The sequence below is a fragment of the Macaca fascicularis genome, chromosome 13 (assembly GCF_037993035.2).
Source record: "Macaca fascicularis isolate 582-1 chromosome 13, T2T-MFA8v1.1".
In the NCBI taxonomy this organism is placed as follows: domain Eukaryota; kingdom Metazoa; phylum Chordata; class Mammalia; order Primates; family Cercopithecidae; genus Macaca; species Macaca fascicularis.
Window position 1 is genome coordinate 16,421,048 of NC_088387.1, and position 25,452 is coordinate 16,446,499.

General features: G+C 52.9%; 2 protein-coding genes across 5 annotated transcripts in view; one reads left to right on the plus strand and one right to left on the minus strand.

Annotated features, from left to right (window-relative positions):
* Nucleotides 1-985, plus strand: part of CCDC138 (coiled-coil domain containing 138) — a 139,073-nt gene extending 138,088 nt beyond the window's left edge. The window contains exon 14 of the mRNA XM_065526783.1: nt 681-985. Within this exon, the coding sequence (XP_065382855.1) occupies nt 681-766 (86 nt within the window). The 3' untranslated portion in view covers nt 767-985. The remainder of the gene's footprint in view (nt 1-680) is intronic.
* The window catches only part of EDAR (ectodysplasin A receptor), a 94,225-nt gene that overhangs the window by 19,634 nt on the left and 49,139 nt on the right, over nt 1-25,452 (minus strand). For all 4 annotated transcript variants that reach the window (XM_065526787.2, XM_005575225.5, XM_005575224.5 and 1 more), the window contains exons 2-5: nt 17,694-17,762; nt 16,862-16,984; nt 15,968-16,149; nt 10,124-10,209 (exon numbers count right to left, since the gene is read on the minus strand). In XM_065526787.2, the coding sequence (XP_065382859.1) occupies nt 10,124-10,209; nt 15,968-16,149; nt 16,862-16,984; nt 17,694-17,744 (442 nt within the window). In that variant the 5' untranslated portion in view covers nt 17,745-17,762. The remainder of the gene's footprint in view (nt 1-10,123; nt 10,210-15,967; nt 16,150-16,861; nt 16,985-17,693; nt 17,763-25,452) is intronic.

Sequence of the window (25,452 nt, forward strand, 5' to 3'; positions counted from 1 at the left end):
CTTCTTGTTAGAAGAACAAGAGGCAGCGGATCACGAGGTCAGGAGATCGAGACCATCCTGGCTAATACTGTGAAACCCCGTCTCTACTAAAAATACAACAAATTAGCCAGGTGTGGTGGCGGGCGCCTGTAGTCCCAGCTACTGGGGAGGCTGAGGCAGGAGAATGGTATGAATCTGGGAGATGGAGCTTGCAGTGAGTGGAGATTGCGTCATTGCACTCCAGCCTGGGTGACACAGCGAGACTCTGTCTTAAAAAAAAAAAAAAAGTAGAAAAGGGGCCGGGCATAGTGGCTCATGCCTGTAATCCCAGCACTTTGGGAGGCCAAGGTGGGTGGATCACTTGAGGTCAGGGGTTCGAGACTAGCCTGGCCAACATGGTGAAACCGCATCTTTACTAAATACAAAAAATTAGCTGGGTATGGTGGCACATGCCTGTAATCCCAGTTATTTAGGAAGCTGAGGTAGGAAAATCGCTTGAACCTGGGAGGCGGAGGTTGCAGTGAGCTGAGATCACACTACTGCACTCCAGCCTGGGCAACAAGAGTGAAACTCCGTCTCAAAAAAATAAAAATAAAAATAAAATAAAATAAAAATCTGGAAAAATAAGAACACGAGAAAGGAGGAAAAGAACTACCCATGGCCTCCTTGGCTAAGTTGACTTTTGCTGTATTTCTCCCTAGGATTTTTCCTCAGACATGTTTTACATAGCTGTGACCAGTTTCCGAGCAAGGTGTGCTCTGCCTTCCCTTACAACTATGCTTCCTAAAACTCCCCTTCTACGGAAGAAGTGTCACTTAGCGGGGATAAAATGGAAGCCGATTTTGCTCTCAGTCAAATCACTAAGAAACAACCATTCAGCCAAAACAAAAGCATTCCACCACAGAACAGATCACGTCCTGTTCCAGACCTCCTAAAAGAAGACCAACCTTCTTTTAGGCCAGACTTCAGTTTTGCAAATAATAAAAACCAACATGTTTCAAATGCATCTCCCACTCTCTCGCTTTTGCTTCTACCAGTTCTGGAGAAATCTGTGAAGTGCATTTGGTCTAAAGAAAAGCAGCCCCTGAGTCAAGGACAAGGCCAGCTGCTCTCCCCAAATCAAGGTACCTCCCCAGCCTGGCCCAGCCCAGAGGAATGGCCCAGCACTGCGCCTGGTCAGCCCATGCAGCAAGGCTTCCAGGAGAAGCAAGCTTCCTAGTTGGGCTGTTTTTTTGTTTTGTTTTGTTTTGTTTGAGACAAGGAGGATCTCACTCTGTCACCCAGTCGGGAGTGCTGTGGCATGATCTTGGCTCACTGCAGCCTCTGCCTCCTGGGCTCAAGTGATCCTCCCACCTCAGCCTCCTGAGAGGCTGGGAGTACAGGTGTGTGCCACCACACCTGACTAATTTTTGTATTTTTAGTAGAGAAAAATACATGTTGGTCAGGCTGGTCTTGAACTCCTAACCTCAAGTGATCCACCTGCCTCAGCCTCCCAAAGTGCTAGGATTACAGGTGGGAGCCTGTAATCCACACCCAGGCTGGCTGTTTTCTTTAGTAGGAAGTTCTCAGGAGAAATGCACACTCTTGTTCTGTGAGTGGGGGCAGCCCAGGAGCTAGTGACCAGCTGAGCTATCCACTCGTGTCTCCCCTAAATGGAGTGGGGCCACAGGAGAACGGACTGTATGCTTCTCTGTCCTCACACCTGGTAAAGCAAATTGGCAGCTTGGCCAAGGAAACATTGGGCTTGGGAGTCCCAGGGCAGCTAAGAGTGCCTGGGACTGTCATAGGGTATGTAAGAAACGTCACCTGCCCACTGAGGGCCGAGTGATGTTTCCTTGTGTTTCTGGATGATGAACGGAAGATTTTTTCCTCCTGGGCCTCACACTTATGACAAGTCTTTGCTTTCTTAATTTAGCCTCTTACTTGGCCTTGGAACCAGTGTTCTTGTTCGGGAAAGAGATGGCCAGGCGCCGTGGCTCACGCCTGTAATCCCAGCACTGTGGAAGGCCGAGGTGGGAGGATCACCTAAGAGGAGTTTGAGACCAGCCCGGCCAACATGGTGAAACCCCATTTCTACTAAAAATACAAAAATTAGCAGGGTCTGGGGGCAGGCGCCTGTAATCCCATCTACTGGGGAGGCTGAGGCAAGAGAATCGCTGGAACCCAGGAGGCAGAGGTTGCAGTGAGTCGAGACCGCACCATTGCACTCCAGGCTGGGCAACAAGAGGGAAACTCCATCTCAAAATAAATAAATAGATAGATAGATAGATAGATAGATAGATAGATAGATAGATAGATAGATAGATAAATAAATAAACAGCTGGTGGAGAGGTGCGTGCCCCTGGCTGGAAACCACAAGCCCATGTCAAACAACAGAGCATCCCCCTCACAGACCTTACTGAAGTTGCTCTGGAAGTCTCCAGCGTGATAAGGGGGCTTCAGACTGTGTGCCCGTTTCTGTTTGCTGGGAGGTAGCCTCCCCAACTTTATCAGGTGAGTAAGCACAGGGGCATCATAGCACAGTTTCCAGCATGACCTAATTTCCTTTATAAGGGCAAACAAGACATTGAAAAGAAGCTGATCTGTCTGTTCAGTAAGGCGCTCAAGGGATACACTGTCAGAGCAAAACAACAGCCATGGGCTGTCTGTGAATGTTTGTCATCTTGGTCTCTTCTTGTCCCTTCCTGCCGGGGCTTGCAGGCTGCTTCAGGTGACAGGGTTGGGGATAGGGACACAAATATGCCCAGGCCTGTGGTCTAGAGTGGAGCGATAAACGCAGCCTAGTGAGCACACAGACGCTTGTGGAATGCCCCTGCAGCCCTGCAGGGCTGGTTACGCAATGACGTCCCCAAACAATGCCTGCAGACATGACATCTTCCTGCACCCACAGGCACCCACCTGCCCTCGGCCGGCCGGCTGTGCCTCTATCCTGACATTTCCTTCCCCAAACACCCCCAGCTGGCACCAACCAAACAGTCCCTGACTGTGCCGGGCTGCAGATGTAGGCTGGGTGCTCCCTGGTGTGCAGGGATCCCTGAGTTGCTGAGAGAAACGCTTGCTCTGAGCATGTGTGCGCAGCCGAAGAGGTGCGGCAAGGTGGGCGGGATGGTGGACCCTGACATTTCTCCAGAGCTCACCCTCTCATGTCAGGACTGGAGCTGAAAGCCAGCATCCAATCAGCCAGACCCCACAAGCCTCCTCAGGTTCCGAAGTTCCCAGGGCCACCAGAGCATCTACAGGGAGACGCTTCCCACGAGGTCGGTCAGGAGAATCCCAGTCGCTAGATCGTTGCCCAAGGAGCAGGAGGACATGGGGATTTCAGACTTGCCTACAGGCCACCCAGGCCACCAAAGGGCAGCAGCTCACTTCCTGACATTGGGCCTCTTCCCTGTGCTCAGAGCTCGGCAACAAGGAATGGAGCTGCCCTTTCAGCAGAAGGGAGAGGGGCGAAGACCCTCAAATCACAAATACAGGCAAGGGTGAGCTAGAATTTCCAGAGTGGCAGCCCCGTGGCCGACAGACCTTGAGGGAGTGTGCTTGTGGCAAAAAAGGAAAAGGATCTGTCCCAAGAGCAGCTGTTTTATAAAAGCAACGCATGGCTCGTGTGGAAGCCAAAGGAGTGGATCTCACAGAAGTGGAGCAGAATAGAGGTGGGGAAGGAGAGGCTGGTTAACAAATACAAAAGTCCAGCCCGGCAGGAGCAGTTGTTCTGAGCTCTAGCACCCAGACTACAGCTGACAATAATGCACTGTGTATTTCTCACAGCTACAAGAGAGGATTTGGAATGTTCGCTACACAAAGAAGTGATACATGTTTGAGGTCATGCATATCATAATTGCCCTGACCGGATCATGACACTTTGTATACATGTATGGAAATTTCACTCGGTACCCCATAAATATGTGCAATTATTATGTGTCAACTGAAAGAACCAACATCTAGCTTACTTGGTCTGTTTTATCCACAATTCAGTGCCTCTGCCCTTGGGCAAGACAGAAGGTGTGCTAAGACCAGAGGGGGTGTCAAACGGGAGGTGGTGGGCCTTGCCATCCCTGGCTGCCCCCGCACACGTCTCTCACCTCTGCTTGCTGCCACTGTCACTACACATACAACCTACAAGAACAGGTGGGCAGATCCGGTCCCAAAGTGCCAACCTTGGGTAGCACTGGGTGTGGCTTGAGGACAGCTAATGAAGGCACCTGCAGAGCTTGAAGCAGGGGTTGGGTAATAAGCCCAGGTTGTTCTGCTATTTTTCAGGAGAGTCAGAAAAATCGCCATGGGAAACAAGCACCTACTCTGCATTACCCCTAAACGCTTGAAAAAATCCATCCCAGAATCACACAAGTATGCATTTCGATATTATTAGCATACCAGCATCCTGTTGAATGCACGTGATGTCTAAAAGAGGTTTGGGCAAAACCCAGCATATTAAAAGGAAAAGAGAGCGGCCTGGGCTAATCCTCTTCCACTCCTTCTGCTGTTACCAGCTGTGGGTCCACAGACAAACCCTCGAGCCTTGCAGGGTGGTGGGTGGGGCTGGGCAGGGTGGGGCGCGAGCAGGCCCAGGGGCCTGGGCTGGAGATGCAGCCCTGGTGCAGCCCCCAGGACAGGCACTGGCACCCCCTGCACCTGCGTGCAGGTTCTCCTGGGCCGGGGTCTACGCCTGTCTACTGAGGATTAACTCCTCACTAACCAAATATACAGTGTCTGGAGCTTTCCCCCCGTTCCACTGTGTGCTGTGTGTTTCGGTTCATCTGCCTCTTGGGATGCCTGTTAAGTGGAAGGTGCTCCATGGGTCTCTGTTGGGTGGCCAACTGCGGGTCCATCTCCCCTCGTACACTTCCATGTGCACCCGAGTTTTGAATAAGCAAAGCTGGGGTGTTTGATAAAAGCTGGTATGAACTGCAGTCCCAGAAAACAGGCAAAAATGTCCATATAAGGCCTATATTAAAGTGAAAATAAGACCAGGCCAGGTGGCTCACGTCTGTAATCCCAGCACTTTGGGAGGCTGAGGCGGGCAGATCACGAGGTCAGGAGATCGAGACCATTCTGGCCAACATGGTGAAACCCCATCTCTACTACAAATACAAAAAAATAATTAGCTGGGGGTGGTGGCACACACCTGTAGTCCTAGCTACTCAGGAGGCTGAGGCAGGAGAATCACTTGAACCCACGAGGCGGAGGTTGCAGTGAGCCCAGATCACACCACTGCACTCCAGCCTGGGTGACAGAGCAAGAATCTGTCTCAAAAAAATAAATAAATAAACAAAGTGAAAATGAGCAGGGACTGGTTCTGCCTAGCTCGCCGTGGAGTTCGAGGCAGCGGTGGTGAAAATGAGCAGGGACTGGTTCTGCCTAGCTCGCCGTGGAGTTCGAGGCAGCGGTGACTCCGGGAAGCGTCCTGCCAGGCACTGTGTTCCCCTTCCCCAGGAAGCCTCAGCCAGCCAGAAGCACATGGCCGGAGGGAGCTACGCCTCCATTCACAGCCACAATAGCTCATATGGGGGCCTTTGAGGTCTGTTAATCCACACAATTTGGAACCTCACCAGTATGCATTAGAGGCTGGCTGGGGTTCTCTGCAGAGGGTAAAAGATTGCGTTTTTAGGAATGACCTGTTTATTGACTCTTACAGCTGTCGACAAGGGGTCCCAGACTGTGGCACTGGCTGTGTACCCCCTAGTGGCAGATTCTGAACTGTGGGCAGACTCAGCAGAGACTCCCTAGCTGCTCCAAGTGGGATTCCATGGGAACCTGCTAGAAATGCTGAGTCTCGGGCCCACCGGGACCCGCTGTGACAGAATCCATTGCTCAGCGGGTCCCTGGAGATGTGTGCGCAGTCAGGTCTGAGAGGCTCTGCGCCAGGAGCAGATGAACGCTGGTGTCTGGGAGGCTGGGAAACCCGCATCACACCTGAGGGGAGGTGCTTGCTGTTTCGCATCACAGTAGGGCACCCAGGCACGAGAGATGGAAACCATGGAGTACGCAGAGTAGCAGAGATTTCTCCAAAAGGCCAGCCTACTGGGGCTTTGCCTCGGGGGCCTGCATCACCGATGATAAGAAAACAGCTGCCAGGCTATTGCAATCTTAACCCTCTGACTGCTATTTATTTATTTACTTATTTAGAGACAGAGTTTCGCTCTTGTTGCCCAGGCTGGAGTGCAATGGCGCAATCTCAGTTCACCGCAACCTCCACCTCCCAGGTTCAAGCGATTCTCCTCCTCAGCCTCCTGAGTAGCTGGGATGACAGGCATGCGCCATCATGCCCAGTTAATTTTGTATTTTTAGTAGAGATGGGGTTTCTCCATGTTGGTCAGGCTGATCTTGAACCCCTGACCTCAGGTGATCCACCCGCCTAGGCCTCCCAAGGTGCTGGGATTTCAGGGGTGAGCCACCGCACCCGACCCTGACCATTCTTTCTAGGGAGGGATTTCTGCTGCCCAGTGTCCCAGGCCCTGGGGCGCCCTCTCGGGTCTGAACCGTAGCCAGGCTAGAACCGGCAGTGTAGGTCGACGAGGCTCCGTGGTGCACCCGCCCTCTCTCCGCACTAGGAAGCTGCCTCATGGGGAGGCCTTCTGCCCAGTGTTCCCAGCACCCTGAGTGCGTAGCTGACTTCCCAGCCCTGGATCTCCGCCTGGAGCTTCAGGCCATCTCTGGGTTAGCTATCTCGGTCTGGATTTCCCACAGTCGCCTCAAATTCCACACACAGAGTCTCTATCTTCCCTCCACGTCCCCACTAAGCACCCTCTTGCCCCTGCCTTCTGCAGCTGAGCAAGTGGCACCATGTCCACATGGCCAGTCACGGAGACACCTGAGTGTCCTCTTCTGAATCTCTTTTCCCTGCTGTGTGCCGTCTGCACCCCTGGTCAGTGAGGAAAATGCAGGCCAGCTCACGGGCTGTGGAGCCATGCCGCCTGCTGGGCTGGGATACTTCATCTCTGGTCAGTGCCCAGCGCCTGGCCCTGGAGTGGGCACTCCACATGCATCGCCCACGCCATCACACCTCTCCTCCCAACAATCATGTCCCCAGTTTGCAGATGAGAAACTTTCCCAGGGGTGATCACTTGTAATGAAACCCAAGCCTGATGCTGGACCCTATCTTCCTCCCTATTACGCCAGGGCAACGTGTTGACCTCGCTGCCCGCACTGTCATTACAACACAGATCCATTTATGCAGGATGGTGCAGGGAAAACAGAAAACCAGAAAGCTCTGGTCGCCCCAAGTACGTCTTGCTCTGTAATTTAACTGAAAAGTAACCGAAGGCCTTTTCATCTCTTTTCACCAGGCTACAGGGCTCCACAGTATTGCAGTCACTGAGTACAGGCTCAGAGCTGGCGGTGAGCATGTTTTAATCCAAGGTGACAACCAACCCACAGCCAGGACTGATCTACAATCTGACGTCTGTCCTCTTTGATTTCCCTCTTGTTACTTGGCAACCCCAGAAACTGGAATGATTTTATTCCATTTTAAAGGAAAATATACGTTGCTTTTTCATTTCTCCTCAGGATTATTTGAGGGCTGCATCACATTAATTAACACCCTGGGGCACTCACGATGTGCTTCTGGGTGGATACGGTGGGCAAAATTGCCCCTGAGCCACACAGCAGCCTGGGCAGTGGGCACCACTGGGAGCTGCCCTGGGCAGGAGAGGACATGGAGGCTCCGGGAGGTGAGATAATTCGTTTAACTCAGGCAGTGAAGCTCCAGAGCAAGCTCATAACCTACCCTAGTGGTTCCCAAACTTGCTAAAAAGGTACATTCTCTGGTTCATTCAGACCTGATGAATCGGGGGAGGGGGGGCCCAGCAATTGGAGTCGTAAGAAACTCCCATGGTGCTCCCCTGAGAATCACCCCCCTGAAACCCTCTGCTTCACAGAGATGCAGAGAAGCCGCCATCTCTTTTAGGATAGGAGGTGATTGCACCGCACAGGTGCCTCAGCGTGGGGTTCGAGTCCAGGAGGTGTGGGGGAGCGCTGTGGGCACTCCTAGGCTGGGGAGACCCTGGCACTGACCTGGGCTCACTCCTGGCTGGTGCCTCCCCTGCAGCTGCGACCCATTGTCTGCTGCAGCTCTCCTAAGGTGTGTGTCATCCTCAGTCAGGGGCTCTTGGCAAGTCTGACTGTGGTTTGCATAATCCACCATTTGTTGCTACAGAGTACCAAGGATGTGAATTTCGTTTGGCGAGGGCCCAGGTAAATCAAGAAAACAGAGGGGAGGAGGTGCTCTTGACCACAACCATGGGTTTGAGGAAGACAGGGCCTGCTGGACCTGGGCAGCCAGTTGGCAATTTCGGACTCCTGATGAAATGTTTCCTGAATCCCTGGCTGTCCAGGGTGAGGCTGCTGACAACGGTCCTGTGTGTGGGTCTCAGTGACTCCACGGGGCTTTCTAGCTCTGACGTTTTGCTGACTGCTGGGCAGGTGCCCGGGGTAAAAAGATCTCTGGATTGAGACCAGTGCAGGCCCAGAGGTGGAGAGCATCACTCTGTTTGGCATTCACACTGAGGCCCCGAGCCAGGCAGGGGTCCATCCACCCCAAGGCCTAGCTGGCCGCATCTCCCCATTTCCCAGATGGGCAAGCTGAGGCCTGGGGCCTTGCCCAAGGGGCTTCTAACGAGAACACAGCAGGACTGTCTATTTCTCCGCTGATCTCCCTCAGGGCTGGATTCTAAGGCCCTACCCCAAGGCCTTCCTGGGAGCCGGCTTTCCGTTAAGCAGGCAAGGGCAGGAGGTGGGAGTGGGGTGCGCTCATCTTTAAAATCTTCAGGACTCAGGGGACTGTGCTTGCTTTCCACATGTGACAGACCTCACTGCTGGACTTAGAGAGGCGCCCCTGCCGCAACTCGAGTCTATTCTGGCTGCCACATTGGACACGGAAGGCTGCGCCGTGTGAGAGCTCTGGAACAGAAGGGCCCCTGAGGAGGGCTGCTCTTCTCCCAGGTTCCACAGGCAAAGATGCTTTTCCGAATAGGTAGGGAGTGTCTGACATCTTTCCAGACTGGTTCTTCATCCCGCAATGATCTGGCCTTGAGTCAGCCTAGATCCCCACAGAGGACACGTGGGCCATGGCAGCTGGCTCCACCATGGGTCAGGCTGGCAGCCGAGCTGCGGCCTCCTCTAATTTGTGAATTAATTAGCATACGGCTGGCAAGGGAAATGGTTTTGAAGATGAGCAAACCCACTGGTGCAGGGCTCATGCACTTCAGTGATTTGGAAGGGACAGAATGGCTCTCCCTGCAGCACAGCCCACAGCACAGAACCCTCCTCCTGACTTGACCAGAAGGAGGGAGGACATGCTGCACCCCATTCCTGCTCCTCCCTTCCTTCCAGCGTGGTAAGATGCAGGCCCTCTTTCTCCTGGACAACATTATTACGAGACACGGGGGTAGTGGGGCCTTACGGAGAGCAAAGAGAGGCAGGGTCCCAGGGTCAGCTGCTCCTCCAGCCTTGAAGGAGCCAGAGGGTGGCAAGTGCTCCTGCAGCCCGGGACCAGACACCCAGCTTCCTCCCAGCTGCCTGTCCTACCTGCCTTCGTCTCTCCCAGACCACACATCCAAGAGTCCACCCAGTACATTCCTCTGAGGCAGAGGTACCTGGCCCTTCCTCATAAACAGATGCCCATGAAAGCCAGACTGAAAGAACAGGACAGAAACACCCCCAGGCAGGATTATAAACTCCTGAGACTGTTAACATGTGCTTTGTGGAATCGGTTTCATTAATTGTGATCACATTTAGATTTTCCTTGGCCTCATTCTCACCTAGCGCTTCGTAGTACTTTGCAAAATAGTAGTACTTCGCCTCTGTGATCTCCTTGGTTTTTACAATAACCATGTGAGATTGGTAGGTCAGATGTTAGTACCCCCACATTACAGATGAGAAAACCGAGGCTCATGGAGGTTAAGTGACTTGTCAGGTAGCCGGTGGCCAACCTGCACTAGCACCTCAGCCTCTGACTCAAGGCTCAGCTGTGGCAGACCTCCCTGCCTTCATAGACCTGTCTAGACAGGCCACAGGCACACTTTCACTAATGCTGTTACTGTGATTCACCTTGTCCAGGTGCCAGGACCGGCTGCTTCCTACACCCTCTCGAGTGAAAGAGACCCGTGCTGAACAAATACCGTGCTGGTGGGAGGACAAAGACACTCACATTCCTTGGTGTTGGGGGGCGCCAGGAGGCAGGAGTAGCAGACCATGCCGTAGATGTTCCTGGGTCTGTTCTCCAGCATGTAGTAGCTATGGGGGAGAGACAAGACAAAACAGAGACAGGTGAGCTGGACAGCACGCAGGCAGGGACTGGCACAGAGAGCACGGCGGCCGGTCTGCAGGCCCACAATCCAAGTTGGGCATGAGGCCACGTCCAGTCAGCCGCCCGCTCTGTCCACTCAGTTTCCTTGGGGTTTCAGCCTGTATTAAAATGGAGCATTCTTTTAACAATATTGAGCCGCCAGTGTGGGCCTTTCTTTTAATCTCAGCCCCTTTCTGATTCCTCTCTCTGGTGGCTGTGTTTAGTGTGTGTGCCATCACCATCATCCACCAGAAATATCCCTGTGCCCCCACATGTAGGCCCTGCTTAGCCCCCCAGGGGTCACACCAACCAAGGCCAGACCCTCCTGGAAGAGGAACACGCCCTCGGTGGGCGCCCTCCCCAGAGCCTGCAGCCTGCTGGGATTACGGGCGTGAGTGTGCCTCTGGGACACGTGGAACTCCCAGGCCATCTGCATTGCTGCTGAATGCCACCAGAGTGCAGCTGCAGGAGACAGACGGTTGTGCTGTCCAGAGAGGTCAATGCAGGTGGCCCTCATGACAGCCGGCAACACAACCAGGTTGCAAGTACCTCCTCCTCAGGAAGCACTTTACGGAAGACACCCTTGGAAGAGCAAAGCCTTTACGCTGGGGTTGCACATACAGCGCAAGGAACAAATCATTCACAGTAGCTCCGTTTGAAGTCCTTCAGCTCCCAGTGATGCTCCATTTTGTCTTTCAGCTCCCCGAAGTCACAGCGCCAGCCCCGTGGCTATATGACAGCTCAGGTCCTGCTCTCAGGGGTCTGCCCTGTGCCTGTGCTCCCTGCGGCTGCCCCACTCCCAGGCACAGCCTCTGCTGGCACCACCCTCTCCTTGGGGCTCCCAGCTTGGGCGCCTTCCCTCTGCAGGCTGTGGCTCCTACCCTAGGCTGGGCCCATTTTCCATAAACAAATGCTCAGCGGAGAGCGTGGAGCCATTTGTCACAAGGTGAGAAGTTGATTAAATAACATGAGTGGCGCCAATGCTTTCCCTATTGCGATTCAAGAGCTGGGATGAGAAGGAATATTTCCATGACTGTTTTCTAATCTCTTTTTTATTAGCCAGGCCCCACAGAGGCCCCTGCTGATGGTAGTGCTAAGCAGCAACCTGGCGCGGGGGTCTGTGGGCTCCTGCCTTCCTGAGCCTGGACTGTTACCAGTAATGTTAGGACCATAATTGCCTGCTCTCCCTCAAAGCCCTTTATCCTCAGATCCCTGTGTATCTTGTAAACATTAATTAACCAATCTCAAAACACCTCCCAGAGAAGCCACGACAGCTAGTTTTACAGCTAAGCCTCTCGCAAATCTACCTTCTGCCCTCCAGAAGCCACCTCTTTCTATGAGGCAGGCCAAGGCACGTGTCTGCCACCTGGCCTTGTGAGCTCACGGGCATGTGGGCCAGACCAGGTCCACCTGCAGCTTTCTAATGTCCCCAGCCCAAGCTGACACTTCTGAGAAACATCTCGGGCTCCTAGGCGGCCCCCTACTCCCCATCTCACCTCCTCCGTGTGTTACCTCCTCGTCCCTCGCCTCCTCCACCTTTTCTCACTCTGCCTCCAGGCATTCTCTCTCCCACCTAGGGGGATTGGTCCTGCTCCTGGACTCAGAGGCCCTCCAGGGCAAGCCTTGTTCACATCTATATTTCCTTGGACCTTGTGCTAGGTACTGAGGAAGGATGGTTCTCTGTAAACACTGGCTGAATGAATGAATGATGCCAAGTTCTTCTCTGTGGAACCTGGATGCTGAGGTGGACAGAGGCCCCAGAAGGCCTCTCTGCCCATCCTCGTTCACACCCCAGGTGCCGGGCTTGCTCTCTGTCATGGGTGATGCTCCACGGCCACACGGTGGGTGCAGAACACCCGGCCGTAGGATGGGTGCCCACTGGGGCCACTACATTCTGAGCATGGGGAGGGCGGTGGCTCTGTCCCACAACTGCGTCTTTGGCTTGTCCTGGGAACCCAGGCACCTTCTGTCACAGGCTGGCCACCCTCATCCGTGGGGGTCATGTGCATGGGTACAGCTATGCAACCTATCCAGTCACTCAGTTAAGGAATATTGAAAGGTAATAAACTTTTTCTTTTTTTTTTTTTTCCTGAGATAGAGTCTCCCTCTGTTACCCAGGCTGGAGTGCAGAGGAGCAATCTTGGCTCACTGCAACTTCCACCTCCCAGGTGCAAACAATTCTCCTGCCTCAGCCTCCCAAGTAGCTGGGATTACAGGCATGCATCATGATGCCTGGCTAATTTTTGCATCTTTAGTAGAGACGGGGTTTCACCAGTTGGCCAGGCTGGTCTCGAAGTCCTGACCTCAAGCGATCCACCTGCCTTGGCCTCCCAAAGCATTGGAATTACAGGCCTGAGGCACTGTGCCTGGCCGGTGATAAACTTTTAAAAACACATTGGCTCCAAGAAGCTGTTATGAAACTGTGCTTCCTCACCCCGTGAGTGTTCAGTGCCTCCTGACAAGGAGAAGCCACCGTTTTCTAGCACGTACTGCTGCACACAACATTTCTAAATGTTAGGTTCTCTCTGTGGGACTAGCCTAAACTCCGCACGGTGTGGCTTACACCTGGGTCTCTCATCCTGGGCTGCACAGCAACGAGGAACACGTGCCTATCTTTTTCTGCCTGAGCTTGTCACCAACCCGAAATCAGGTGTTCATTTAGGGATCTCTGGCCCAGCTACAGAGTGTCTGCTCCCTTCGTCTTTCTGGAAAGGTCTAATTTCCTACATTTTGATCCATATTTGGCTTTCTTCCTAGGTCCCCCGACCTCTGTTCTATATCGGTTGATTAAGGTGTACAGCCCAGGACAAGAGTCAGTTTAATTGGGTCCCCTACGATCTGTTGTTTAGGGACGGACTTTCTCTCAGTCAGTAGATATAGATTTTCCCAGAGAGTTCCTTTCTTCAGAACTCTCATGCCTGTAAGGGACGCTGCAGGTTCCCAGATGTTCATTTTCCTCCAGCCATGTTGGTGTGCAGAACAAGTGCAGAGCCGCTGTGTCCTGCCCCCTGCCCCTGCCATCCAGAACCACGGGCTGGCGAATCCTCTGGGGTGAGAAGGCGCCCTGGAGAGGTGGGGAAACGTAACCTCTCTCTCCTGCTTTCCTCCTCCCAGGTCCTCCCACAGAACCTCTCCCCACAGGAAAGCCTCGGGTGCTGCTCATTGTTCAGCGAGTGTCCTGGCCACACAACCGGGAGGGCGGAGCATCAGGAGGAGTACCTGCCAAACCAAACCACAGGCAGCGGCCGGGGCCCAGGACACACTGGGACGAGGCAATTCGCATCCGTAGCCTGACAGCCACTCGGATTCAGGAATGAACGCAGCCTTTCATGGAGCTAGTCACACCGGTCTGCCAAGACTCCTGTGATCCTCCTCTGTGACACAGCATGACAGCCTCACAAGAGGAAGTGGGGCCTCCAGGGTCCTACCGTGGGGAAGCCTTGTCTGCAGTAGAGGGGGCGGCATGAGCCCCTAAGAGGAGCTGGGATTCGGAGGCAAGGCGGGGGCTTTCAATTTTGGTGGCATTGGGACTGGCAGTGATGATTTGAGCAGACACAGCACATAGTGAAGCCAGCCTGGAAACTGTTCCCATCGTCTGCACCCCTGTGCAGTGCGAAGGCGCTCTGAGGCGCGTGCTGAGGGTGTCTCTGCACTGGGTCCCTTGCCTGCCCAGCAAGTGTGCTGGGCCTTGCTATGTCCTGGGTGCTGAGGGTGGTGTGGACTGAGCAGGTCACTGTCCCACGGAGCAGGGCAGGAGGCATCAAGATTCCAGCACTGGAAAGAATGTTAAAAGCCCAGAGAGCAGCCTGCCCACTAATTCTGCAGATGGCCGTCCACATTCACCTGAATCCTTCCAGAGGCAGGGAGCTCACCACCCTTCCAGCGTCCAACTTCTTTAAACATTACACACTTTCTGGTAAATGTATCAGAACCAAGCACGTTGTCTTCAGGCCACAGAGTCAGCCCTGGCCTTCGAGTACTGGTGGACACCTTCTCGGATCTGAACCGTAGCCAGGCCAGAGCCAGCAGCACAGATCAGCGAGGTTGCGTGGTGCACCCGCCCTCTCCCTGCAGGGGGAATTTGCCTCCTGGGGAACTCTTCTACCACAGCTGCTCCCAGCACCCTGAGTGCGTAGCTGACTTCCCAGCTCTGAATCTCCACCTGGAGCTTCAGGCCGTCTCTGGGTTAGCTATCTAGGTCTGGATGTCCCACAGTCCCCTCAAATTCCACACACACAGCCTCTATCCTCCCTCCACCTCCCCACCAAGCACCCTCTGGCTCCTGCCTTCTGCAGCTGATCAAGTGGCACCATGTCCACACGGCCAGCCACGGAGACACCTGAGTGTCCTCTTCTGAATCTCTTTCCCCTGCTGTGTGCCGTCTGCACCCCGGTCAGTGCTCTCTTTCAGGGGGCTCTCAGATTCTTCCTCTCCTCTACCCCCAACGCCTCTGCTCCAGCCCTCTCCCTGCCCACAGCACCCCTGGTCCCAGGGCTCTAGGCTTTCCGGGCTCAGCCATGTCCCTCGCTGCTTCCAGAAGCTTCCAGAAGGACGTCCTGCTGTGTCCTACCTGGCTCAGCAGTCTGTGTGCTGACCTGCATCGGCTTCAAGCTGAAGGTTCAAGTCTTCAGCGGTGGTTTCCAGAGCCTGGTTCCATCTGGTCCCTGCCCTCCTCCCCGGCTTGTGCACACCTCCAGGTGTGCAACTCTTGCTCTGGCCACAGGGACCCAATCAGAGTCCCAGGCGCTGCCCAGCTGCCCAGCCCTCTGAGCTCTGGCGTCAGCATCTCCACCTGCAGGCCTCTGTCCTACTTCTTAGCCTAACTCATCCAGGTATCACCTCCACAAATCTCCCAAGACCCCTGCTGACACTACCTCCCCAGCCATGAGGTGAGAAGTCCTTCTGCAACTCCTAAGACACTCTGAGTGTGCCTTATGCACTGAGCTGTGGTCATCTCCCCCATCCCCACCGGCCTCATCACTGCCGCCACCTCTCCCACCTGTACCAGCTGTACCAGGGACACCACCACTGCTTTTATTTTTAGTCTCTATTTGTAGCCTTTGCAAAGCATTATGCGTTGTGGCCACTAGGGGGAGGAACCAGCAATAGCTGTGGCTCAGGATTTTCTGGGGATTGACGGTGTATTTTCCTGGTCCCTGGCAGAACTTGCTGAGGTGTCCTGCCTGGAAAAAGGAAGATTTTCTTTCTCTCTTTCAGGCTAATTGCATTTTCAGTTTTTTTTTTTTTTTTTTGGAAAATCTCTGATGCATAATCATTTTGGTGGGATTATAGTATCATATGACTCAAATATTTTTATTGATAGCGTCCCCACAGTGTTCCCAGAATACTAAAGATACTGCTTTTGTATGAACTTTTAGTTTTCTTTTTCCCAAAGTGTTTCACATGTGTTACTCTACTGTAAGTATTCAAGCAATTTGCTTCCTTTTGGTGGTCAGAAGATATTAGGATGGTTAATGGCCACTTAGGAGACACAGAGGCAGAGCCTGATGGGCTGCCTGTCCACCGCAGGGGCCAGGACTCTCCGTCCTGGATGCTGCCCCTTGCGGGACAGGACCAAGGCCAGGTGTGTGGCTGCACTGAGGCCTGCAGTGTCCATGACCCCCTGTTCCCAAGGTCCTTGCCCATAGCCCCTTGGGGTTTTCTGCAGAAAGCATCCCCGGGTTTGCCAGGAGGGCCTGTGCTTACCCAGGAAGACAAGGGCCACACTCGGCGTCGTTCTCCATGTCCCCCGGCGTCAGCACGGTGGCCCGGAAGAAGCCCTCACAGTCTTTGTGGCGCCTGCATATCTGGTAGCCTCCTTTGGAAAATTTCTCCGCCGGGCAGGGGACGCAGCCATAGTCCTCGTCTTTGGTGCCGTAACCACAGGACTGGCCGGGGGAAGAAGAGAGGAGACACAGGTAGGTGCAGCAGCCAAACCACACCGACTCGGCCCACGGTCCTTGGGCAGTGACGTGCCGGCTGTCTCCGGAAGCTACTCTTGCTGGGCCTTGGTTTCCTGGCTTGTCCTAACTGCAAAGCCCCCAGGAACCAGCTCACGCTCCGGGTTTGTCCCTTTCCTTGCCACTCTCTAGACGCTGCCCCTCTTCTGAGCCTGAGGTGAATTCAGCGAGCTGCTGGAATGCCCAGGCAGTGCAGGTAGCACTTGGCATCTAACTTTCCTCAGCTTGCTACAAGAACCAGACGCTGAAACCCTGGAGGTTTCCCTTAGTGCTTAGCTTGCCCAGAGGAGGAGGGAGATACAGCACTCAGGAAAAAAATGTACTAGTACTGGAGAACATTTCAATCCTGCTTCCAATCAGATGACCTGATGCTCGTTTAATCAGGGTAGAGTGGGAAAGTGGTCCTTTAAAAACATTGCAGAACTGCTGAAAAATCTGTTTACAAATGCTCAGCCGGAGAGTGCCGTTCCTGGGCTCACGGCAGCTCTCGCCGTCAATCTCAACGTCCAGGGAGTGTGACTGGCTGGTTTGATACACCCTGGCGACCTCTCATACAGCAATGCAGGCTCAGGGCACCAATGCCGCAAGCAGGAGGCCTCCCCTGAGAGCGCACGAGGCCCCAGGAGGGCTGGGTCCTTACCAGGTAGGGCTCCTCCCCTGGCCCGCAAGGGGGGCACTCCTGGCACAGCCCCGTAGTCTGGTTGTAGTATTCGTTCTCGCCGCAGTTTGAGTATTCCGCTCGGGCCGAGCACATCAGAGACACCTGCCAACAAAGAGGGGTGTTGTGGCCTCCATATCTCCTTAGAAACATGTGTGACTCCCCCAAGAGCCCAAGGTTGACATAGGAAGGGGGTGCTCTGTGGTGGGGGCTCAGTCTGGGAAGGTGCCAGCTTGTGAGTGCTCACTGCTGCTGAGTCTCCAGTGGCTCCTGGTTGATCACCTGGGCACGGCCAGCCCCCACTAGAACCACCCTGCCTCACCCCTGCTGGCCAAGCCTCGTCCCACCATCAAGGCCTGCTCTGAATTCTCCTCGTCAATGCACTTGCCAAGGTCATGGAGGAGGCGCCCCTGTCCCCCACTGAGCCTCTAATACAGTGGCTTCTCAGAAGGCCGGCATGTCCAGGAGGATGGGGGTGGGGGTCTGAGTCGTTCAAGTCTTTCTCAGCTGTGTGGCCCCTAAGCATGAGCTCATCACACAGACACTGGGCTGTGTGTATCACACCACAAACAAGCACTCAAGAGCGTTTATATCCTTGAGACCCTATGAAGGGAGCTACCAACGAAATCAATCTAACTTCAGCTTGGGGCCAAGTTCTGTGCTTTGCAGGCCTGGTTTCATTTCACCCTCAGAAGAACCCTGTGAAGGAGGGACTATGACCAGCATTCCCATTTTACGGCTGAGGAGGCTGAGAAACAGTCCAGCCATCACCAGGATGAGGGCGCTGTGAGAGTGAGGGGCTCTGACCACTTACCACCAGGACAGGGAGCCAGGGCGTCTGCGTGTAGTCCCCCACATGGGCCATCCTCTCCCAAGGGCTTACCTGAAAGACATGCATCATTAGCTGGGCACTGGCGGTAGCCCCCCAACCGGGGGTCCGGCTACCTGTAATTTAACCCCACTGGATATAAAGTGCCTTCCAGCAAACAGAGGGGAAACTATACATCCTAAAAGAAAAGGCAGACGTGAAGCTGAAGCTGTACCCATGCCATTTGAGCTGATTCTGGGGCCTTTCCAGCCTCGCGGCCACGCCCAGGAGGGAGCCTGAAAGAAGGCTGGGAGCACATGGAGGGCCCACGGTTAAACCTGAGGTTAGTAATTGTGTTTCTCGTGTTCAGAGGGTTTGGAGAAACCCAGCCTTACATGAGCTTTAAGTCTGGAGTCCTCTAGGCCAGTCCTGGCCTTTGGGCCCCACCCCTGGGAGAGACTGCCAGGAATCAGATTCTGGTCTGTGCCCCTTCTGAATGCTCTCCCAGCCCCACCATAAGGTTCTTCCCTCTCTCTGTTAAGAACAGGTTGTCCATCCAAGTGGACAAGTCCAACAACCTAACTTTACAGTTGAGATAGTGGGAGCCCAGAGAGGTTAAGTGACTTGCCCCGGGTCACACAGCTACTTAAGGGACTGAGCATGGCTGCAGCTGAGGTGTTCTGATGCTTTTCACCAACTATTAATATTACACGAATGCACTGCCTTGAAGGAAGAGGTGGGTTTATTTTTTTATTTTTTATTTTTTTATTTATTTTTTGCTTGTTTGGTTTTTCACTTTCTGAATGGAGACCTGTGTTTCTGACTCAAAGCAATTTTACTTGGGAGTCTGGGTATTAATTAGCCTGGCTCTACAAAGAGAGATAATGTGCACTTGTGGTCGCCTAGATTCCCCAGTGGCTGCACTCTGGTTCACTGTCCTCTTGCCATGACAAAACAGCAAGTCCTCTTCTAGATGCTGGGTTGTGTGAGGAACCTTCTAGAATCAACCACTGACTCAGACCAGAAGCCCAACTGGGCCCTGGAACCCAAACTCCCCAAGACCTTTCACCCTCAGCATCCTCTTGTCCTTAGCAAGCCACCACTAGTCATGAAAACCAATTAATTCCCAATAAGGCACACAAAAATACCGTGATGAACATATGCCATGATACACAGGAAACTTCCCTCCCTTCCTCCTATTCTTTTCTTTCTTTTGGAAAAGTCCTGCAACATCCTAAAGGCATGAGGGAGAAAAGTAGCCAAAGATTATTTATTGGAAATAAAGAAATTAAGTTGGAGAGGCTGGGCATGGTGGCTCATGCCTGTAATCCCAACACTTTGGGAGGCTGAGGCAGGCAGATAACGAGGTCAGGAGATCGAGACCATCCTGGCTAACACGGTGAAACTCTGTCTCTACTAAAAATACAAAAAAAATTAGCCGGGCATGGTAGTGGGTGCCTGTACTCCCAGCTACTCAGGAGGCTGAGGCAGGAGAATGGCATGAACCCGGGAGGCGGAGCTTGCAGTGAGCCAAGATCGCGCCACTGCACTCCAGCCTGGGCGACTGAGTGAGACTGCATCTCAAAAAAAAAAAAAAAAAAGAAAAGAAAAGAAAAAAAGAAATTAAGTTGGAGAAGGAGGCGGGAGCTGTGTAAGTCAGCAGCCAGGGAATGGCGGAGGAGAGCAAAAGACCAGAGGCCCTGTCGGTGGGGACCGACAGCCACAATCTTCTTTTCCAAATCCCCCAGGACTTAACGGCTTGTTCACGGAGATTTCTGGAAAGAGAATGGCCCTTTAGGGGATGCACCCAATGCCAAGTATGTATGTGTTTTTAACACATAAACTGTGGGGAAAACATTCAAACCATAGCAGCGTGGAAAATGTCCCTTCCCATCCGAGGCAGAGAAGCTGCTGCTTAATTTGTGGAACTAATCAGTTAATTGGCTGCAAGGGAGCTTCCAGTCGGCCGGCCTTCCAGAGATCCCTGGGGAGCACACCCGTCCTGCCTCCCGAGTACAACAGCACATGCCCTCGATCCTGTAGGATAGTATGCTTGTTTATCATCGCAACAAATGCACACCCACGAAAAATCCAAAGGAACTTCAGTTTCCTGGAACACCAAGCAGGGCTGTACCACCTGTTGTTGGGTGAGAAAGAAATCATACAGGAGAATGCCTCCGGGTGTATTTGTAAAGTTTCTAAATGCATGAAAGCAGGTCTGGAGTGATGCCTGCTGAACTTCCAGCAAAGATTTTTTTTTGGCAGTAACCGAAATCAGATGGGGGTGGCCAAGGACTGAGGGAGCATTCCAGGGAACATTCACTTTTTATTTTATGCAGGTCTGTATTGTCTGAATGGTCTAGAACAGAGAGTATGAACTCTGTGATAAAGGAAAAAGCGTGTGTCCCTGGCTGCTCTAAGAATAGGCGGGGGAAGGGGGTCCCCGGGGGGAGGGGTCCCAGAGGACGGACCTGACTAGGGTCACTGGCAAAGCACAGTGGCGGTCCTGGGTCTTTCCTTGGGCCCTGGCTGTTGGCCCAGTCACCTCGGAGGTGTCTCACTCGGTGGAGACCTCCAGGTGGCTTTGGGGAAGGGTTCTATTTCCAGACCTTCTTGATGAGGTTCAAAAACTGCCTTTTCCCACACACTACGTGCACTTCAGTGCTGCATTTACCGTTTGGAAAACACTAAATGGACTGAGGCAAGATTGAGGAGCCAGCCACCCCAGAGGTGAACTCGCTGGGTGTTTTCCTTCTAGCAACAGAGCAAGCTGGGGCAGGCAGCGACGGGAGGTCGGGGTGGTGGGGAGGCAAGGGCGACCTACAGCCCGCCGGGTGAGGCGGGAGTTTGGGTACAAGCAAAGGCCTGAAAGGGAACCGATAGGAGCCTGTTCCCCCTCCCAGCAGCCCTGGACTTGGCTTCAGGATGGTGGGGTTAGCAGAGAGAGGTTTCCACTGAGTCTGTGGATAGGGCCAGAGGCTCTCAGCAGGGCTGGAGGCCTTCCAAGAACCATATGAATGGTTTCTAATTTAATTGACTTCTAATTATAGCTGAGCCTTGGAGGGCTTCCCTGAATAACTGAGAAGGGCTGGGCCTGCCGCACCTCAGTGTCAACCAGGAGCACTTATCAAAAGGCGCAATTAAAAGGTTCCCAGGTAAACCCAAGCAGAGAGAAAAGAAAAACAAATAAATAGATGCACAAAGCAGAACCAAAAGTCTGTGGCCTTAGATGTGTTTCATTACGTTACCAATTCTCTGAGAGGGCGAGTGGGGTCTGGGCGAGGGGAGCACAGGGCAGCCTGTGGTTCGGATCCCACTTCTCAGACTGCAGATGCAGGCAGGAGGTGGGCCACTGGGCGCTGGGGGGCCAACTGCTCCCAATCGTGATCTCCTGTTTGTTTTACTTTGGGGATCTCCAATCTCCATCAGTGCCTGGCAATGCTGCTGGGGTATGAGACCAAGGAGCTGACTGAGGTGGGGCTCCAGCCTTGTGCACACCGAGCTCCCATGTTTGTGACAGTGATGGGGAGAGAGAGCACCTGTCTTAGTGTGTTTTGTGCTGCTAGAACAGAATACCACGGACAGGCTGAGAACTGAAGTTTATTTGGGGTTCTGGGGTTGGGAAGTCCAAGAGCGAGTGGCTGCATCTGGTGAGAGCTTAGTTTCCATGTCATAACATGGCAGAGAGCATCACATAGTGAGAGAGTGCAAGCGGGGCCAACTCACTGTTACAACCAGCCCACTCTCGAGATAACGAACCCACTCCCGTGATGATGACATTAAGTCATTCATGAGGGCAGAGCCTCATGACCTCATCACCTCCCACCTTTCAAACCTGTTCACCAGAAATTAAGGGATTAAGTTTTTAACACATAGGCTGTGGGGAAAACGTTCAACCCAAAGCAGTGTGGAAATGTCTCCTCCCATCCGAGGCAGACAAGGCTGCTGCTTAATGTGGAACTAATCAGTTAATTGGCTAGTGATCCAGTTCAGGGGCTGTGAAGCCAGTAGCCACCCAGCAGGTTCTGTGAACACACTCTTTCGGAGTCCAGCCTCACCTGTTGGTTACCTAGTGCCTGTGGGCATTTCATGATATAAGAGACCCCATGACCTGGTAAGTCTAGAATATCTTAAATCTGGCCCTTTATGGAAAAGGTCTGTCCACTCCTGCCTGAATTGACAGCTTCTCTTCCCCGACCTGCTCTCTCTTTCTCTGCCTTTGGACCTTCCTTCTTCAGTTCCCAGCTAGAAAGATGACACAGCTGTAATCACATCAGCTTATGACTACTGAGCTCGGACCCCAGCCAGGCACTGCCATGGCTTAATTCTCACCACTACCACTTTGTTGCTCAAAGTGGGGCCCTGGACCGGCAGCATCAGCATCACCTGGGAGCTCATTAGAAATGCAAAATCTCAGCCCCGCCCAGACCTGCTGTCTGGGATCTGCTTTTCAACCAGATCCGCAGGTGGTCTGCGTGCACATTAAAGTTTGAGAAGCGCTGGTCTAGACGATCTCCTAGCAACATCTTGCTGAGGTGGGGAGAGAACGTTTAATGTTTAATTAATGTTTAATTCCTTCTGGGAGCCCAGGAAGAAAGCCTTGGCTGCATCTCTCCCTCTTTAAGTTCTGGCCTGCTTCCAAAGAACAAATGCCGTCATTAGCACCCCTTTTCGCACACACACATGCTCTGCACTAGACATTGATTCCCTTAATCTTGTTTGTTAGAGTTCATTCATTTATTCATCAGTTATTCAACAAAGAGCTGTGGAGCTGCTACTATGTGGCAATCTTATAGGCCCTAAGGACAGTGCCAGATAGAGAGGGTCCCTGCTCTATTGGGCCTTTATCTGTCCAGGGAGCCAGACATGGAAGACATCATAATATACAAGTTTGGCCCGCTTTCCTAGCCGCCCTCCCCTAGACTCGGTCTCCTCTCTGAGCTGCCCGCCTCTTGGAATGGCCTTCACCCTTGGCGGTGTGGTTTTGACTGTCTACACTTGTCATCATGGCTGCCTCCAGAGCACAGACAGCGCCCACTGCAGGAAGAAGGTGGCCATCCTCCCTACTAGTCACCAGCATTAGGAGACGCAGAGTCACTGCCTGGGCTGGCAGACGGTCCAGCCTCCGGGACTTCCCATTCTTCCATCCAGCTGGGCCCCCCTTGACTGTGATGGTGCCACCTCTTCCAAAAGGTTCTCCCTAAAAGGGCCACACCTCATATCTGTGGGAAGCAGCTGAGACCAGGTGGCTGTGGGAAGCCTTGGCAGGCCTGATGGTTCGGAGTTACCTTTTAAAGTCTATAGGGCGGATGTCGCTTGTGTCTGTGGCCCCTCTCCATCCCTCCGGCGTGCTCACCTGGCCTGGCCCAGCAGGGCTCACCACGCCTGGGTTGACCACATCATGGACAGGGAGGGGAGAGGCTGTGGCCGGCCCACCCAGCTCCATGGGCATAAGCTCTTCCACGGCGGGAGGCAAGGTGCTGGCAGCTGCCTGTGTCTGGGAGGCGGCCACAGAGCTGGCTGCGGCTCCCTGCCCACCCAGCACTACTCTGCTCCCCTGGCCTCCCACGCTCTCCTTCCTACAGGAAGACCCGAGGGGAGGCTGCTGGTGGCCTCCTCCCCACGCCCAGCAGGATTGCTTGCTCCTCAGCCTCCCTCAGGGCCCCCACTTCCCATCAACCCAGACAGACCTCCCTGCCCTGCAGGGAGCCCGCAAGGTCATCATCAGAGCAGCTGAAAACACTTCCATTTGATGTGATTTACAGCTCCGAATCTTCCCTGTCTCAGCCGGTGGTGCTAATTAATACTACATTGGGAGGAGAGGGATGCATTCTCTTTCCGCTTCCGCTTTAGTCGGATCTGTTTCACTGGAGCAGGAGGAAGGCAGAGAAGGTAGCCTGGAGTCCCTCCTGCCCCATGCCGCACTTAGTGTTCTGCTGGCCTTGCCAGCCTGAAGTCCTCAGTGATTTCTGACCCATTTCTATTTGGCACTGGACCCCACAAATTAAATAGCCGGTCCTGTTCCCAGCCTCTCTGGCCAGGCAGGGGAGGCCCCCCGGTGCTGTGCCAGGGAACAGACACGCAGAGCACAGGCCAAACGTCTTGTCAAGACCACGGGCGCCGTCCTTCCCAAGGCTGGAGCGGAGGGTGATGCTGACACAGAAGTGACTGGCAACAGAGCACACTGGCGGGTCCCAGAGCTTCAAACAGCATCACACGGGGGTTTACAAGCAGCCACTCTTCTTTATCATTGCACTGAAAACCTTTCATTTGCAAACTCCCTGGTGAGGATTTCAGGGCTATGAGGGGCAAACTGACCTTTGGCAGCCTCTCAAACGCGGTGGGCTGTGTCCCTGAATTCTCTCAAGCCCTAAGTCTGTCAAGGGTGTTGCCCACCCCAAACGTGTGGGTGTGAGTGTGTGCATACACGTGAGTGTATGCGTATCTGTCTGCGAGCACATACGTGTGAGTAGATGTGTGTATGTGTATATGTGAGGTTATGTGTGTGTGTGTGTATATGTGAGTGTATGTGTGTATAAGGGTATGTGTGTGTGTATGTATGAATGGATGCATGTGTAAGTGTAGGTGACTATGTGTGTGTGTGAATGCATATGTGTGTGTGTGAGTATGCTTGTGTGTGAGTGTATCGGCATATGAGTATGTGTGAATATGTGTGTGTGGGTGTCTGTATGTGTGAGTATGTTTGTGTGTGTGCATATGTGTATGTTTACATGTGTGAGTATATGTGTATGCGAATGTATGTGTGTGTGTGTATCTGTGTATGCATATGAATGTGTGTGCATGTGTGTGTGTGTATCTGTGTATGAGTGTATGCATATGAATGTGTGTGAATGTGTGTGTGTGTATCGGTGTATGAGTGTATGCATATGAATGTGTGTGTGTGAATGTATGTGTGTGTGTATGTGGCAAACCCAGACAGGCCCCATGCCCAGGAGACCTGCCTGGAGGGGCACGGATGAGGGCAAACCAAGTGGCCCTGAGCCCTGGGGTGGGGCCTTCCCAAAAGACGTGGACAGAGAGGTTGGTTTGAGTTGAAAATTTAAAATCCAAGTTCTCAACTTTGTTAATTTGAATTGAGATAATACTCAGAAAATAGATATTCTTGCGCACATAGAGTAATAAATATAATGCATGAAACACTTATTCACTTCTAGATTTTCTTTTGAAGGATCACTACTAATACAAATAAGCATGTCCAATTCTTCAGAACTCTCTGTGGATCACTGACTCTTCAGCAGAACCCACAGAGGCAGTAAGAGCATGGAAAATCAGTATTTTGGACATTATCTGTTCACATCTCATCTTTCTATTTGACTCAACTTTTTCCGTTAGTCTTTATTTTCCTACATATAAACCAGTGACAATGATGATTATTTCTGAAGTGCAGTAAACAGTCATGGCCTAAAAACATTTCTGAACACCGACATGGTTACTGTTGCTCGTCAGACTAGGCTGGGGCTTCTCGGAATGCTAATTATGTTATGAAGCAGGTGCGTGTGTGCATTTGTACACAGACAGAAGTGGGGCTGACGTCCCAAAGAGCAAGAAGCTCTCTCCAGCATTTCCTGCAGCTTGTGGTGCTTGGGTGCTCTGCACTCTTGGAGAATTGCTCACGAAAATAACGCGGCTTGCAAATCTCCATGCAGAAGTTCAGAGGGAGAGCAATTATCCTCATTCCAATGTCCCGCTGTAAAGATAGGTGTTCACAATTTCATTTCTGTTTCATTGAATGCCTCAGAGCTGA